Source organism: Anser brachyrhynchus, assembly GCF_964034855.1.
Source record: "Anser brachyrhynchus genome assembly, chromosome: 6".
Lineage (NCBI taxonomy): Eukaryota > Metazoa > Chordata > Aves > Anseriformes > Anatidae > Anser > Anser brachyrhynchus.
Window position 1 is genome coordinate 27,478,313 of NC_137700.1, and position 18,900 is coordinate 27,497,212.

The 18,900-nt window shown below is 38.9% G+C and overlaps 1 protein-coding gene across 3 annotated transcripts in view; it reads right to left on the reverse strand.

The window, feature by feature from the left end:
* The window catches only part of HTR7 (5-hydroxytryptamine receptor 7), a 37,786-nt gene that overhangs the window by 8,286 nt on the left and 10,600 nt on the right, over nt 1-18,900 (reverse strand). For 2 of the 3 annotated variants that reach the window (XM_080597988.1, XM_080597990.1), the window contains exon 2: nt 1,165-1,911. In XM_080597988.1, coding sequence (XP_080454114.1) covers nt 1,165-1,911 — 747 coding nt within the window. Of the gene's footprint in view, nt 1-760; nt 1,912-18,900 lie in introns of those variants that run through there. The other variant, XM_080597989.1, reaches the window with a different exon arrangement.

Below are 18,900 nucleotides of genomic sequence, written 5' to 3' on the forward strand. Positions count from 1 at the left end.
GAATCACACACTTGGAAGAGCTGCAGTGGTTGAGGGAAATAACAAGAACTAAAAATCAGAAATGTTCTTGGTTCTTACACAAGGCAAGGTTTTAAATCATTTTAAGCAGAAGTGATGACCAACATCAGTTTGGAAGAATAAAGTCCAGATGTCTCTGAATGTCATCTTCTTACTGACTTCAGAAAGGAAAGAAATCCCAAGAAGCTAGAAGAACTTCCAAACAGGCATAAAATTAACTACTCTGTTGGAACAAGGACTAGCCATTTATCAACAGAAACCAAGCCCTGAGTGTAGACAGTCTCCATCTAGATTAGAGAAAGGCTCAAATGATAAAGCCAAGATAATTTAAGGAAGAAAAGATGGACAAAGACCAGCTCCTGAAACAAATGGTTATCAGACATTTGTTCTATTAGCAATATAGGGCAAGATCTTTACCTGGTATAATTACCACAGAAGCAGTGCAACTAATTGTGCTGCATGGCAGCAGTAGCTGTAGTCCATGTGAATTTACTCAAACTTATATTCACATTCAAAGTGTAATGTATTTTTTCCATTCCATAGTTGCTGTGCAAAGGCAACAAATGATCTTCGTGAAGTACTTTCTTCCCAGGCAATCAAGTAAATTAACACCTAATGGACATCTGTTTTTCACAACAAAGAGTATTTCTAAGCATTATAACTTCTCTGATCCAGCTTCATCTCGGATGGTTTATTTTTATGATAACAAAGAGGAAAGAAATGAGTTCTACTGAACTTTTCACCATTCATTGGTCTTTATTACAGCAAAATTCTCTAGGATACAAGCTGCATCCAATATTCAGAGCTACTAAAAGTTTTGTGGGGCCAGGAGCCAAAGGAATGGGTTGGTTTGAGCAACTTTGCTCTTTCCTCACTATCAGCTCAAAAATCCTGCACTACATTTTACCCTCCTCTTTCTGACATCTAGCACTTCAGTTCTTTTCCCCTGTGACCAAATTCTTTGTCATCTTGTTTCTCTGGGCTCACTAGGACTGGGGGGCTGTACAGGAATTAACCTTGCAACCCTCCAGCGTCTTGGTGACTATTAACAGCGCTCAAGAAACCTGTTTCTTTCCATAGCTCTTTCAAATCAAAGCTAATGTGGCAAAACAATAAATTACCATAGTAAAGGGTAAGTGACCTTACAGAACAAATTCTGGTTTTTCTGCAAGCTTCAGAGCCTCATGCATCCCTGCAGCCGATAGTTTCCGGTTGATATTTCTATATCTGCATTGCAGGAGGTTGCGGTAAGTTGTCCTCAGGTCCCGATTGAAGAAGGCATATATAAAAGGGTTAATGAGGGAGTTTGCATAACCCAACCATAGAAATGTTCTCTCAACCCACAGTGGGATACAGCTGCACGCTGTACCGCAGATAAAGGGCCTGGCAGTTGAGAGGAGAAAAAATGGCAGCCAGCACACGGTGAAAGCCCCGACAATAATTCCAAGTGTAGTGGCAGCTTTCTGTTCTCTCTTAAAGATGGAAATGTTTTTCTTGTCGTTCTTCAGGAGTCGTGAAAAGTTAGTACATTCTTCGGATTCCTTGTGCAGTTTTACAGCTCCATTCATAGAAATCCCTTCCATTTCTTCTGGCCGGGGAAAACCAGCAAACTTGTGTTTGGCAGCACTCCTCTTAGCAGCTTTGTAAATCTGATAGTACATGAAAAGCATCACTGACATTGGGATATAAAACGCAACCGCTGTGGAGTAAATTGTGTAGCCAAAGTCTTGACTGATCAAACAAACCTTTTCATCGTTTACATTTTTGGCCCAACCAAAGAGTGGGGGTATGGTGATAGAGGCAGACAAGAGCCATACACACAGGATCATTTTGGCCATACACTTCCCGTTCTGCCTTACAGGATACGTGAGAGGTCTTGTTATTCCCAGGTACCTAGAACAACAACGTAGAGTTATTATATAATGTAGGGGTTAACTGATAAAAGTAATTCCTCATAGTCTGCTATTAAATATAATATCTTCAGCTAAGGTTTCTGTTTTTACATTTTTCAATGCATGTATTTCAAACTAGTAAATCCATGTATAAGTTTTTCACTTTAAGATTTATGGTGATGGTATTCTGTATAAAACCTCTTTCCTAGAGGGAAATCTCTAGCCACAAAGGACTGGGATTTTAATGCATTTGTGCAATCTTCATACAGATAATTAATTTTCTGTTTATTAAGGAAATTCTGAAACCCGAGTTTTATTTGGCTAACTTATGAAATCTTGGTGTATAGACAAGTGCGTGCTCCACAAACATATAGTATATTTTTTGAGTGGATGTTTAAGTTCAAAGAAGCATGAGTTCATCTTCATTCCTTTCTTATTCATCACTTTTGAAGATCCCTGCCGCTAATCTGAGATGATGAGTTGTATTTCTTAGTTTCACGTTGCAGACAGGCACTACAAACTGTAAACTTATGTCAAGAGTAGATTATTTCAATACTACAATAATTCTTTTTATCATCATTTAATTAGAAATGACATTTATTCAATATCGTAACTTCTACCGAACAAAATAACAATCTATCAGTGTCAGTTCAGGAAGACCTGTGAAAACAACATAGTTTTACCAGAAGCTAAGTTTAGAATGGTAAATAATCGTAAACAACGTGTCAAGTTTTTGTAGAAAAAATGAAGTCTGCTGACAACTTCCACATTTCCAAAGCTATGAGAGCTTAAACCACTTTTTCCTTTTTGTTTGTTTGTTTGTTTCTTCCTAGTAAAACATTTATCACTATTGCCTCATATAGCTGGACACCAAGATCCTCAGCTTGTTTGCTCTCAACTACAGAAGATCTCTTTATGTTCTCTCTAATGACGGGAGCTTCTCTTAGATGGAATTAGATGTTTGGTGGCTTTTGTTGTTGTTGTTTGTGTGTTTCCACTTAACATTTATACTTGAAATTTAGTTTCTGCTTAGCTTAACTTCCTGTTAATTTCTCAAATTGTTCTTTTGTTCTCTTCCCCCCCCTCCCCCCCCGAAGAATTTTGAGAAAAAGCAATGTGATTCACATCGCTACCTACTCATAAAAGACATGGTTTCACGTCAGGTTTCAGAACATGGTTTGGGTTTCAAGAGGTACCAGCATTCAGTTATACAGTGGAGCTGTTGGAAGGTTATAAACAAGAAATATAGCAATATGAGTAAATTCTTTTTTTTTATCTGAGCATTTTTTCCTCTCCCTATTCACCCAGCAAGTCAAAATACAAGTATTTTCCTAGCTCTGCAGAATGCTGCATTGTTGATTTTACTGCAATGCAGTAAATTAAGGCCAGTGCTGCTGCTTTAAACAAGAACCCAGGTATGCTACAGTATTGGAAATAAAAGGATGCATCATTTCATGATCTGTTCCCATGAGTAACAACAACCACTGTCAACAACGTCACTGGCATTTATATTACCGATATGGCAAGTTTTATACAAAGGACAAACCGGTTTATTGTGTCCTATTCTTGACAGCATACACAAGCAAATGACAGCAGTCCTCTATTGTGCCAAAGAAGTCGTGCCTGGTGGTGCTGTGATCTAGGAGTATTAAAATTGGCTGGAATTAAGGCACTAGGATGTACGAACATGGATCACAGTGTTAGAAAAGGTTGTTTCTTGTCCACCTCATCATCCTCATATTAGAGGAGGAAATCTCATATTAGAACATAACCATCACCCTAGTGCCAGAAGCCTTGGGCGTATTGTAGACGCCACGGAGACTTCTATTTTACACAATAGTAGCCAAAACTGGTTGCACTGCTAAAGAGGGAGACTTTTCCAAAGTGAGGAAAGAGGAAAGTTGCTCAAACCAACCCATTCCTTCTGGGATAGCAGTGGCACACCCTTAAAATTTGTCTGAGCATAGCGTGACTTAGCTACAAAAGAGCTAAATGCACCCTTTGTGAAGAAAGCTTACATGGCACTTACAGTGTATTGCTTAAAAAAAATAATATTTAAAAGTTGGTCCACCTTCCTGATGTATGTGTTTTTCTAGCTATTACTCAATTGCTCGTTAAAAATAACATGATTACGAGGTGAGCTTCATTATGTAGCCAAAACAGTTAAATTAGATTTCTGTGAAAATCAGATCTGTGGGCTACACACGCTGAATGCCTAGTGAGGTATCAGAATATAACAAAAAGAATTCACGAAAGTAGAAGTATACTGAAAAGAATTAAAATTCATTGGTTTTGCCCTGGCACCACTTTTTTTTGGGAAGCTATCTGAGCTTCAAAAATGCTATTTGAAATTAAAATACATTAATTAACATAAAAATACACCAGCATCCTTTCTGCCTTACCCATTTTGGTAAATGTAGTATGGTAGGAAAAAAAGTCAGCAGGCATAAATGAAGGAACTTTATCTTTTTATCTCTATAATAAATCTATTACCCTTGAAAACTTACTTGCAACTTCAAAATAATGTAAATCATTACTGTTGTCTAATACACTAGAGAGTGTCCAAGACTTAATACATTCCTGAGTTTCAAAAGTGTTGTGTTAAATTCATTGCAAAAATATACTTTGTAATGCATATCTTTAATTACTACCTTTCAAAATGACTAAAGGTAAATCAGCTGAACTTACTGTATCATTCCAAAAATATGTAACATCTTGAGGCATTAATGCTGGGAAAGATTGAAGTCAAATTCCCCAAAAAGCTTATTTCATGTATCTCAGACATCCACACAAGAAAGAAGTGTCTTGGACTTGCTATTCTGAGATTTGTTCTTTTTCCATGCCACAGATGTTCGTTTTGATCTTGGCAGGAAAGAAACCATGCCTCAGTTCTCAGTGGTAAGAAAAGGGCAATGCAATTTGCTATTCTTCCTCCGCTGACTTTCCTGAATACACAGTTGTGCCAGACAGGGCTTCTTTACCACCTATTCATATTACACCCAGCACAGTGGGGACTGAATCTAGGTTACTCCCCAAAAGCTCGCTATTGCAGGCACCTGGCCCTTACTTCTCACTCTGCATTGCCTGATGCTGTGTGCAGCACACCCAAGTGCAGGATCCTGCCCCAAACCACTGTGGGATCACTGTTACAAGCACAACACATGGTCTCGTCCCAGCCCTGCTGCTGTTCCAGAAAGAAAGGCTGCTGCGTGAATGGAGGGAAAAGAGCAGAGACAACCTGTTGCAAGTATCTAGGGCATATAACGACAGAAAGCTTATGGGAACTTTTCTTGTACTATGTCACTGAAATCTGGAAGACAATTCCTTGCTCAAATAGCTCAAAGTAAGAGCAGAGAACATGGACCAAACAGAAGGGAAATAGTGAGGGGCAGAATAAATTTGTTTTTAAATTAATGTGTAAACCCATGAGCACATCACCAGTTCTGGGCTAATTTCTTTTGATTTCTTCTCTTCCCTACTGGAGGATTAGAAACTGTCTCCTGTGCTGCAGTCCTGTTCAGGTGTGAGGCACAAGGGGTGCTCAGCCCTAGGGAGGAATAATCATCACTTGCCATCCCCTTTCTGCAGTTCTGCTCATACGTAGGCGCGAAGAGCTTCCTCCTCCTTGGGGTGCTATCATCAACTATTGTGAACAGCCACCATTTGCCCCATTTACAATAACAATAACACAAAAGGTAAATTAATAAGTCCTTTTTTCCCTTCCTCTTAATAAATATCTGGCTTGCCATGATCTAGTGTTCTTTCCCAGTACCTCTAAATTGTTACAGACAATAATAAAATCAGTACAACTGTATAGGAGAGCATGCAGGGTTTTCTGTTTGGTTTGGTTTTGTTTTGTTTTCATTCTGTCTTTTTGATGTTGGTGTATTACAATGATCCATTAGAACAGTTTTTGTCCCACAGGGCTAACACAGACTCCATTGTCACTTGAACTGCAGATCACACAGGCATTTGTAATGAGTGTGCTCAGTATGCTAAATACTACAGAAAGCGTCGGGCTGTAACTTACATGGAGGGTAGGCAGTGTATCACAGACAGAACCGGAATCCACAGACCCTAGTTTCCATTTCTGGCACATCATTTTATCTTACTGTGACTCTTTGTATTCCTTCTTTCCATCCGTGCTTTTCTTAGCTATTTGCTTGTTGTGATGGCTGTCATATTCTGCCGCTGGCACAATGATTATCAGGACAAAAACTGGACTGCTACTGTGTGCCACTTGATCTTACTATATATTGAAAAAAAAAAAAGGCAAAAAAACCCCAATGCCCTACAGGCTCAATACAATTTCTTTTTTTGTAAATAAGTTTACTTTATTCTCTAACCTAGAAAACTGTAAAAAAGTTTTCTTTTTCTCCACTACTGTGAAGTGAGTTCACATAGGCGTCTCCTCATCATCAGAAAAAAATTCCATGAAGATATTTCTCATCATCTGCACATGAATAACTCTCCATTTGTGACTGAAGCAATTCCATAGATATGGAAGAAGATACCAATTCTTTCTCCAAAACTAAAAAAGCAGCAGTGCCACGCATGGTAGCATTTCAGGCTAACCAAGCATGATTTATTTTTTCTTTTTTTGGTGGCTTGAACCTATTTTTTTTCCCAGCAGAAAGTTCGTTTCCTTTTCTTTGTTCCCACCTGAGAAAGCTAAATATCTGTTATATTTAGGCTGTAAAATGGAAAATTGTTCATAGCTAGAATGGAAATTTTGAGATAAGTCTATTCCCCCCACCTTCTGAATTATGAATAAAGCAAACTGAGACAAACTGAAACTTAACAGCTACATCAACTTCAACAACAGAAAGAAAATAGCATTAGGATGTCCCATTCACTTCTGTTACTTGTCTGTGATGATAGTCGGAGTAACAGAAAAATAAACAGCTAAGAGTATTAAAACTGTTTTAAAGCCTCCTGCACAACCCAATAATAAATTGAATGCACTATGACATGGGGATTGCTTATGCTTTTTTTTGAAGCACACACATATAATTCCTTTGTCTCTGGTCTCCGTGTACTTTATAAGTAGATGGAATTCTATTTTAATTAGTGCACATTTGTTTCTAAGACTTTATCTGGCTGGTTACTCCCTATCACTGACCTTATCTATCAGTTGGTTATTCCTGAATCAGTTTAGCATCTGCCAAGGCCCGGCCTTGCTTTTATGAAGCAGTTTGGATTACCATGGAACAGAACTGGAAAAGCTGTCGTGAAAATTATAGAGATGTGTATTACAGCTATTTCTATCGGGAATCTGATACCGTTCTATTTCTATCGCTTTACTATTTGAGTTGGAGTTGAGCTTAAGCTGAGGCTTTCTGTTCTTCCTATTTTTGATTTTTAGAGTTATAGAAGTGTTTTCCTTAAAAGGTACAAAAATGCTTACTAGTTTGCTTTTGTGCTCTTTTTCTAGTACAGCAGCTTTTCAGCTTCAATACATAGTTCCTCGTATTTGCTTCTTTGCTAACCCACAGCTATACAATCCTGTCTAATGATTCACCTGCCATAATAACTTATTCTGAAGAATGATGCAAATCTTCTGCTCTTCCTTTGGTGGCCGTGATTCTCTCATGATCTTCCACAATTTTTCTGTTCAATTCAGTGCAACATTAAGAGATACTTAGCAAGAATAGAAGAACGATGCCATTCCTAAAAGCTATCCAGCATTCAGAACCATCCCTAGTATACCGATCTATCTAGAATTATTATTTTTGCTTATGTTTTGATATATTAAAAGGTAAATTAAATATAAATGTAGCATGCTGAAACAATGGTCATATCTATTATTTCTGTTATGGCTACATTGAACACCCTAACAGAAATTGTCTTCTTTTCAGGGGTACTGTGTACCCACTAAATAGGAGATACTTTGTCCCACAAAACTGCATTTAAATAAATAAGCTATACAAACTGATCAGGGAAATATTATTCTTATCACGTATTTAAGCAATTGAGATGGAAGCAAAGGGGCAAAAACACAAAAAGACTTAAGTGGTGAGACATAGGCATTAAAGTGCATGACTACGGTGTTATAATGTGAAAAGAGACCTTGTTAATTATTGTATGATGGCCTTGATACCTGTCTTTCTGCAATAGAGGCTGGCCTCATAATCACTTCATGATAACTGACAGTTTATTGTCACAGAAGAGGAATATATTTCAGAGGCAGTAACAGAAATACTCTTCTTCACAGAAGTGAACTGTTACTGATTTTATTGCATATGTGACAGCTTTCAGAGTATGTATTAGATCACTTTAAAATGTAGACACTAAGTATTGTGCAATTTCAGAGTGAGACAACAGAACTAAGAAAATCAAACTATTAGCGAGGGGAAAAAAAAAGACTTTGTTCAACTTCTTCTGTGCTCCATCTGGCTAAACATTGCATCTTTTCTATGCAGTGAATTAGCACATAGTCTATAAAAAGTCTAAGCACAGTCACCAGATTCCACTTAATTGCATTTGCTAGAAATGGTTGAGGCCCTAATTTCTCCTTTGTAGTCAATGTTGAATGCTGTAACATGAAAGACCTTAAATGTATGTATTGGCATGTCAGATGCTTACTCTTCATGTTTCAAGTAAGTTCAACATTATTGATATTATTGAAATAGTGATACTTAAATTGTAATGCTTGGAAGAATTGTAATGAAATATTTGCTATGCTTTCAGCAAGGTTAACATGTTCTATTATTTCTCCTCTTGCTCTCAATTAAATATATTTCCTATAAATAACTTATCGCTACAAAAGGAAGACATTCCTACTGTTGGAGTGGGTATATGTTAAATACAGTATTGTACTTTTATTGTTCATAGTAAATGTTCTGATGTGATTTTTCTGTTCCTCAAAAATCATTGCTTATTTTTGATGGGACTCAAGAAGCATATGTTTTTCTGGCAGTGGAAGAAGATTAAGTCAATCAAAACTAAATATCTCTTCATTCTAAAGGAATATAATTTCCCTAGTTGAAGATTATGTTCTCCTCTCTTAGCTTTCTCTCACTTTTCCTGTACTTTCATGGACTTCCTTCCTCCTGTATCATGTATTTTAATATTTATTTTAGTTCATTCTTTTATTCCACTGATTCTATTTTTATTTCACTTTCTTGCCCTGCTTTATTTCTATTCCTCTCTTAGTTCTGTATATTTCCTTCTTAATTTTTGCCTACTCATCTCAGACTTCTGTTCCACAGATGGGGGGGATGTAGTCTGCTGTCATTCTAACAAATGTGTAACAGCCATATTTCCAGAAAGGTATTTGTGATGTCTTTCTATTCAATCTTTCTCATCTTAGTCATAATTTCTGTGACCATATTCCTCTTTCATTTCAGACCTCAGAAAATTTCTTTTAGCTGTTCTAACCCTTTGCCTCTAATTTTCCCACTGCATGATTGTCAAAGTATTTGTCACCAGCTACTGCCTTGTTCTTAGCTACCTGACAGAACAGTTTGGTAGCCTTTGGTTTTCCTCTGCAAATGATATGCTGGATGAAAGAAAAGGTCCCAACAAACAGTTGCTGATTTTTTTTTTTTATATATATATATATATATTTTTTTTGCAACACAGCCTAAATGTTAGATAACATATACTTCCTGGCCAATATTACACAATTACACAGATAAATGTATTATAGACTAAACCTTAAGGGATAACCTGTTTTCAGCAAATATTCTTGTTTAGCATAGTATGTGTGTATTTTCCTTTCTTGTATCTTCACCGATGATGTAAAGATAGGAGACATAAGAAGGGAAATGGATTTCAGCTTATTTCATCCCTCACCAGCCTCCTAGAATCTAGATGTATTTAAAAACTGAAGAGGATTGGCAAAGAAATACTTTGAATGAAGTTGCACAATGTAATGGAAGATTTCCTATTTTTAAATGTTTACAAAGTGTCTAAACTCTATCTTTGTGGGTTTCTTCATCTCTGGTCTTCTGCATATATGCGTGGCTTGCTTACTGATTGCAATAGGATAATTATAATTATATAGCTCAAAAGTGCTTCCCACCCCACTCCTTGATAGGTAATCTGTAACACTTCAAAAGTACTCTAAATATGGGCAAGTTACACATGGGTAGAATCCATTTTTCCTTATATTGTTCAACTATTTGCAAAGTTGAGGGAAAACAAATATTTTCATGCTTTTCTAGAAGAAACAGCATAACTGTGTCATGGGGGACACTTTGCCCACTTCTGCCCTTTCTCCCCTGCCAGAGATTCAAAAGTTCCCTTTAATTATTTTTTTTTAACATTCACTGTTTTCCTCCAGTAACAAGCAAGTAATAGTGGAAGAAGAAGTGAGAAGAGGGTCAAAAGGCTCTTCCTAATTTTTAATTCCTTACCAAAAGTGAAAAATTGTATAATCAAAATCCACAGTACAGTACAATTTACAACATACGAAGACTTCAACATACAACATTCCTAAGATTTCAGAAATATTCCCTGCTTCTCAGGTTTTTTAAGCAGTGGTGTGGTATCTTGTTTTATTAATTTATCACAAGATGACAAGCCCCTTTTTGAGAGGGCAAAGAAGATATATTTTAGCCCTCCAATACTATCTGAGAAGACTAGACTAGGGAAAGCTTTGTCCTAGGAAAGAATTAAAGGGAAAATACACTCTCATTTTCTCCTGTCTGGTTGTGTTGCAATGTTCGTGTCAGCTTGGGTGTACAGTAAAATATAAGTTCAGGCTGGAATAAATCTGGGGAAAGGGATTGTATCTCATATAGCCTTATGTATGAAAAGAACTAGCTAAATCTGGAAAGGTAAAATAGGTCTGAGGATGACAAGTAACTGATTTGCTGTGACTGGAGAGGGTAGCTCTGGCAGTGAGCTTGAGGAGTAGCAGAAGAAACTTTGAGCACAAATACATATGATTTAAAAGCTGAGGCTTGACTGGAAATGTTGCTTAATGGTGGTACATGGGACTCAAGAAGGGGGAAAAGCCAGAGATGTGCTGGGATTTACTTATGTTTGTTCTCTTACCAGGTTAGAGAATCTGAATCAGCAAGTGAATGGATGGGATGAAGGACTGGACCACTGGTTACTGGTAAGATACTGGCAGAGAAATTATGTGGCTCTATTCTTTTTTCATTGCAATAAAGAAATTGAGGAGGAATGCTTTAGGATGGGAAGTTATCTTTATGATGGCCTTTAGTTTCTGAGAAGTTAATTTCATATCCTGATCCTTACTCCCAACCGTTTCTATCTCCTACACAATAAACTTCACTGTGTTCTTGCAGTTAGACACAGTCTGTCAGAAGATGGGCATTAGCCATGATCTTTTGCTGAATGCCTACATGATTAGAGGATATAAATCTTTACATGATCTATCTGCTCATTGGCCTGAGCTACTTATATAACTGAAGGTAAGGTTCAAGTTCCTGAACTTCATTTGATCCTACAGGCTAGCCAGTATAGGAAAAACATGAGAGTCGGATGTCATCAGGATAACCCAAGTTGCCCAGCTGATAGGCAGAAACACTCCAGACAGTTGATATTAGGAATAGCTGTTGTTAGGAAAAGTTTTATTTGCTGCTTTGCCCTTGCTGTGGGGGAGAATTACTTTAAGCAAAGATGCGGTTTCTTGAAACACTAGCTGAGATGTAATTCGTACTCTGTTAAACAGAGGCAGTTCCTGAGCAAAAGAAAATAGAGGAATGGAAAAGAATAAATTCTACAGATTAGAAACTGAAAAAGATACCAAATCCATACTTTCCTCTTCTGGGTTACTGCCATCCGACCTCTCCCATCCCTCAGGCCCTGGGCCTTCATCAAAGCTAATGAAGACTTCAGGTTCTTGCCAGAGTTTATCCTACTTCTAACATAATTTCCCTCCTTCCCCTTACTGACTTCAGAGGATTTGGTTCTCCAACTCACAACATATTAACAGAGCACACATCTCTTTCCCTTTCATATCCTGGCTGTTGTTGTCCTGTGGCAAAGACAAGCGTTCATGACTGCAGGCCAGCCTGCTGGCTTCAGCCAGGCCATAGGAGATGTGCCAGGAGACAACCACCAGACGTGCCTCAGTCTTGGGACTACCCTGTTCCGTGCAAACATTCAAGTAGACTGTAATAAAAACACCAATGTGTTTTCTCTCAGTTCTGTACTCTGACAGTCAGACATCAACACAAACATGCCTTAGGTGAGCAATGAAGCAGTCTGAGGCCTACAGTGTCTGCAACATGTCTTGGCCAACATGTCAGTCTAAGGTAATCTCCTCCCGCAGATACGCAGGAACATACATACACAAACACACACACCAGATGGCCCCTTTGTGTATGGCAGCAAGTGGGTCCCAAAATGTATGTGCTACACAAGAAGTTGAAAGCCTGTGAAGCTCTAGGACGGCCTTCAGAGAAGGTACTGAAGTGCTTCTGGTCAGCACATGGGATGCTGCCTGTGTGGATACAGCTGGGGCAGCCCGGAAACTTTCTCAGGGCTAGTGGTGGAGACATACATCGGGGATGAGACACCAGGCCTTTAACTTGTTCTCAGCAGGATGTCCAGGATGTCCAGTTTAACACTGCAAAAATGACAAACATGGAACCCCCAATTCCTGCATCCAGCTGGATGCTCTGGCTGTTCCCTGAGTACCATACTGACACAAGATGCAAGCATCCTATATACATTGCTTTTTGCAGGAGAAAGTCTAAACACACAGGAAGGGAGATACAGAGAGCTCTGTTCTGAGTGATCGGGGAACCTGAATATCAGGGTTTGCCCTGAGCATACCAGGCTTTCAGTCTACGTGCAGTTTAAATGACCTGCCCAGAACCACAAATAAACCTATAGACCCTTATGACAGGGTCATTGCAAGCCTTGGTTAGCGCTTTAATTGCATAACCAGTTTTTATTATTTTTTCGCTTGAGGTAAGCTAACAGGTATCTTCAACTAAAATGTGTGGGGGCTTGATTTCAGACCGATGAAAGCTGTATTTTTTTAAAAAGAAAATGCTTGTCAGACTCCCATAATGTAAAAATGGCTAAGGTGATTTTCTCCAACTTCACTACATGAGTCACGCTTGGGTTGACACTAAACATCAGCTTAAAAGGAATTATTTTGAAAGTTATAATGGTGTTTCAAAATGAAAGCCTCCTACAACTTTAACTAGAAAATCATGACTGATCTATTTAGTACAATTAAATGAAGCATTTCAGAAACTTTCATAGTATAAGTAAGTGATGAATGAAATGAAAAATCGCAGCCCATTGAACTGATAATACCACTATATTAAACCAAAGTATCTTCAGGGAATAGCTTTATTTAAATGTGATGATATTTATGTCCTCTCTCTTCCTTCCTTGAATACAAACAATTTAAACATAATATCTCCAGACAAAGCACTTAAGGAACAACCCCTTCTTCCCTCCTCCCCCTTCCATCTCTTCCTGTCTCAGTAGAGACATGAAAAATTCTGGAAGGACCTGGTCCAAATACTCCTCTTTGCTTCTCCATGACAGTGATTTTGCAACAGTCCTACTGAACCATGATATAATCATTATGAGTGAATCTAAATACAGAATTGATCTACTTGGACATTTTTGGCTTTGGCCATTGTAGTATTTGCCTGAAGACAAGCCTGAATATGTCAAAAATTACAGCAAGATTTTGCTATATTCATTTTGGCCAGGTATGTAAAGATTTGAAATGTTCACCTCAAGTTTAAATTTTTCCAAAGCTCAGCAGGGAAGAAAAACACAGAATATCAATATACCATGTTACACAGGAAAATGCTCAGCAGGGAAGAAAAACACAGAATATCAATATACCATGTTACACAGGAAAATCTAAGTTGAAAGCACAAAGCATCTTGTATAGAGTCTGTATAGTGTATGGATTTCTCTGTAATATCAGCTGTGGAAATGTCAGCCACAGGTACCTACTTTTCCTAGAAAGTGGGCACCAAGGGTTTTAATTTCAGCCCTTTCTTGAAAAATACTTTTAAAATATTGTCGTTATAGTTCAGTGTAAAACATACTCTTCACTAATGTAACCCTCTCACAAAGGAACTCTCAATGCACGTAGGTCTGAAAGCAAGAGGAAAACCCACTAAGAGAATAAAAGTAGGAAATGGCAGCTCTGGGATTGTGACTGAGGTACTAAAGCAGCAAAAGTATCTAAGTAATTCAGTTTCATAAAAAAAGTCCGAGATCAAAAAGTCACTGTATCTCCTCAAACACAAGTATATTCTGGCTGACTGACTTGGATCAGTGATTCTCTACTTGGGAGTAGCAGCAAGCAAAGCTTGCTTGTAAGGCTCAGTCAATTAAAAGAAAGAAAAGGAAGAAAGAAAGAAAAAGAAAGAAACCAGTGAACCAACAACAACAACAAAAAAAGACATAGCGAGTTTGTGATAAATTTCCAAATTCTGAGCAATTCAATCATCCCAGGTACCACTCTAATCAAAACATTAGAATAAGCTACTTCTGCTCAGTCACATTCTTACAGGTATCTAGCAGTGCTGTGTGAAGAATGAAGAGCCATACTGAGTTTTATGAAAGCTCTAAAATCAGCCTTCTCTCTGACTTTTATGAAGGAAAAATCCAAAGTCTATTTTTATTATTATCATTATTTGTTTGTTTGTTTTTAATCCTGAGTGCACTGGTTAGTTACACACTGGTGGCTGACTCTTGCTTTTCACATTTAAGCAAATGAACTGAACCAGCGCGTTCTGAAATATCAGAAGAAAACTTCAGAGACAATTCCACTTGTGTTAGTTTCAAAAAAATAATAAATAAATGTAGCAAAATCATCCCAACTGCATAAAATATTTTGATAATAAAATGTATCATGTTTACATGGCAAGGTTTTGGTAGCAGGGGGCTGCCGGGTGGCCTCTGTGAGCAGAGCCCGGCAGCTGCCCCATGTCAGATCAGAGCCAGCTCCAGCTGCTCCAAAAGGGACCTTGGCCAGAGCCAAGCCAGGGAGTGATGCTGGTTGGGCCTCTGGGAGGGCAGACTGAAGAAAGGGAAAGAACTGCTGTGCTACAGAAGCTGTGAGAGAGGAGTGAGAAATGAGAGAGAAGCAGCCCTGCAGAGACCAAAGTCAGTGCAAAGGAGGGCAGGAGGTGCTCCAGGTGCCGGAGCAGAAGCTCCCCTGCGGCCTGTGGAGAGGCCCCTGGTGGAGCAGGCTGTCCCCCTGCAGCCCATGGGTCCCACACGGAGCAGATCTCCACGCTGCAGCCCGTGGAGGAGCCCCCGGTGGAGCAGATGGATGTGGCCTGGAGGAGGCTGCGGCCCATGGAGAGCCCCCGCAGGAGCAGGCCCCGGGCCGGAGCTGCAGCCCGTGGAGAGGAGCCCACGCAGGAGCAGGGGGTCTGGGGGGAGCTGCTGCCCGTGGGGGACCCGTGCTGGAGCAGTTTGCTCCTGGGAGATGGACCCTGTGATACGGAGCCGTGTGGGAGCAGTTCTTGAAGAGCTGCAGCCTGTGGGAAGTCCACACAGGCTCAGTTTGGGAAGGACGGCATCCCGTGGGAGGGACCCCACGTGGAGCAGGGGCAGAGAGTGACCGTGAACGAGCAGCGGAGGCAAAGCGTTAGGGACTGACCACAGCCCCCATTCCTCGTTCCCCTGTGCTGCTTGGGCGCAGGAGGTAGAAGATGGTCGATAGGGAAGCAGGGGGAAGAAGGTGGTTTTTTTAGTTTGCTTTTAGTTTCTCAGTGTTCTAGTCCGCTAGTGATAGGTAATAAATTACATTAATCTCCCTATGCTGAGTCTGTTTTGCCCATGACAATAATTGGTGAGCGATCTCCCTGTCCTTATCTTGAGCCCTTCCCATCGTGTTTTCTTCCCCTTTTTCTTTGAGGAGGGGGAGTGAGAGAGCAGTTGTGGTGGAGCTCAGCTGCCCAGCGGAGTAAAAACACCACACAGAACAATCCATTCTGATCTACTACAACTCCATTTTTTTAAAGATGCAGACTCTGGAGTTGCTTCTCTTCTACAGCAGTAAAAACATCTCACTTCCTAATGTGAATAGGGTCCTATCATAAAAAGTAATCATACATGGTTTTGTAAGGGGAAGCAGTGGGATGGAGAGAGCACAGCATGAAGGGAAGGCATTAAGGAAGGAAGGCAAAAAGTTAGATCAAGTTGTGTATCTGCAGTTTGAGAACCTTTCAGAAAACAGTCCTTTCCAACAGAAACTTGTGCAGTGGGAACTTATCAGAAGATAATAAGGCGATTCCTTCACTCAAAGTCAGTCAAACAGCTATTTGTTTGCCTTTTCTTGATATTCTAGCAGTATATTGTCAGCTAAGTATGTGGTACAGAATGAGGTTATCATATCTCATCATCTTTCATGCCAATGAGTGTGAGGTCTAGTACATCTACCACATCTCCCAGTCATAACTCATTTATTTCCTTAGCACTTGTTTAAACGAATTTATTTACATAATTATACAGCAGATCCCAAGTTCTTCCTTCACTGCAACACTCCTGCTTGTTGTCATTTCCTTTGAAAATATCTCATTCTGTGATATTTTGGAACCTCATTCTGATAAATAAATTGATCAGATCAAGCTCTCCTCTATAAACTGGAAAAATATTTTTGTAGGAATTTAACATAATCTTACAAGGATTTATTCCCCTTGCAATCACTCAGAATCTTCAAGTCTACAGCCCCAGACGCCCTTCAACTGAAGGAGAAGGTTGAAGGGAAGAAACATCTAGCGATGAATGCTAACTGCAGCAAAACCCGAACTGTGGTGGGTAAAATTGTACGTCTAGCCCTTCTCAGCCACAGAATTTAATAGTTTATTTATTTGTTATAATATTTACTCATTTCCACCAATAGGTCTGAGAATGAAGAAAGTAGCTAACTTGTACTCCACTCCAACAAACTTTGAGCCTCCTGGGTCTTGCTCAGACCTGCCAGACTGCAGTTTCATGTAGGTAGCATTTTCCAGCTTGCTGCTTCAGTAAAATTTCATCTAGATCCAGAAGTTTCTACTCTCCATTTCAGACATCACCAGGTCTACTTTTGTAAAGACAGTTCTGAATAAGCTTAGACTTCTCTAGATAGAAAACCTAAGAAAAATTTAGTCAGGATTATGCATCCTTTTTGTTTTGTTGAGTAAGGGTCTGCCTACAAGAGGCTTCCAGTACAGCGTATAATTTTCCTTCAGAAACATTATTCATAATTTTTTTCCTTTTTAATATCATGCAAAATCTGCAACACTAAATATTTTAATATATAGAACAAATTATAACACAACACAAACCGCTACCACCAACTTCACAGGCATACAGTCATAATACTTTCAATCTACAGAATAATTCTTTTGCTTTTCTCCTGTTGAGAAAGGGGCTTCTGGCCGTCTACTCTTGGGCCTTACAGAATGACAAAATTTGAGGCCAGATTCAACTACTGGTTATTCACAAATGACCATTTATCCAGCTCAGGGGGTGTGTGTCGGGTCACAATTCTTTTAAAATGCCCTTTCATATTCCCCAGAATTTAGAGCTATACCTTTATGCCAAAACACAAATAGGTACAGCCGATGATAGGCCACGTCCTCCTCCCAAGTCTTTAAAGCTAGTGGGATTTAGAGACTATCAAGGATCCCATGCCTCTCTTCTCTGTTCATTTTACAGATGCCGCAACATACATGAAAACAGTGAAAGACGTAGGATCAGCAGAAGGAAGCCCCTTCTTCTCCCCGCTCAGTGAGTACATCTTTCCTTTGCTTTTCTCAGCAACAGATTGGTAACACTAAGGTTCTTCTAAGATGTGATGGTATCAACTGTGTGTAGATAAAGACTAAAATACCCAAGATTTATTGCTGTGCCTACAGTTTCCAGTAATCTCAGTTCTCATTGCTAGACCAACATCTTCAAACACGTCTTTGAATTTAGGAGATGAACTTCGTTATCAGCGTGGGATGAATCACCACAGCTGAGCCTATGCAGTTCTCAGATAGTTCACCAAGAACTACAGGTGTTTGGGATATCTGATGTTCCCTTCATTTCAGTACCTAGGCAGCAGTGCAGAGACCTAACATTACGTAACAGGTTTTAGAAATGTTAAGCCTCCTTTTACATTTAGTTCACAGGCAAACAGTCCACCGTGCCATTTTAGTTTGGATTATTTTGGAGAAAAAAAAAAAAAGAAACTTGTGTTCTGCTAATGACCAAACTCATTTAGCAAAAATAGCTTTTTAATATGGGACAATAGACTCTTGAGAGACTACAATTAGCATTGTTGATAAAACTGCTTGTGCTAAGAAGTGGGTCTCCAAATGCATATTCTTAAGGTAAAAGGGAAACTAAAGTACACAACAAGCAAAAATAAAATTTTTAGAGCTGAAGCTGTATTATTTTTAGATCAAAACATCTTATTAGACTACTAAAGAAAAGCTTGCATCTTGCCAGCAGCTGCTTTGGGCCACGTGTATAAATGTTTCCAAGTAATTTGTGGCCAGACAACAGACACTGACTTTGTTCAGTGATTTAGTATTTCAAATATTTGTTAAATGTCTACTTCTACAGCAAATAAACAAAATTTAGCAACCCACATGAAGAACTGTTTACAGAAAGTTATTCTGGCAAATGGTCTGTGTATATGAAATATTTCATGACAATCACAACATGTTTTTATGGTTTGTATTCACAATGACAGTTATGTTGCAAATTATACAATAAGTTTAGATAATAGCATGTACTTCTGTTAACTGTGCTCATTCCTTCCATTCCTGCCTCCTATTTTTTATGTCTATCACCAATTTCTAAATACTGGTTACTGGAGTAAATCTCTTAGGCCAGTATTCTTTAGTTTGATTCACAAATCCCTACATTTCCTAGTGTAGCTCTACATTTCCTAGCCCTCTAACTAGGAAAAACACACTACAGACAGACTTTTTTTTTTTTTTGCAGTCACATTTTGTGTCTGTCTCCAGAGATCTGCAAACCGTATGTTGAAATACATTGTCCCTAGTTTCTAATGCATCTCTAATGAAAAGCAATTAAATTT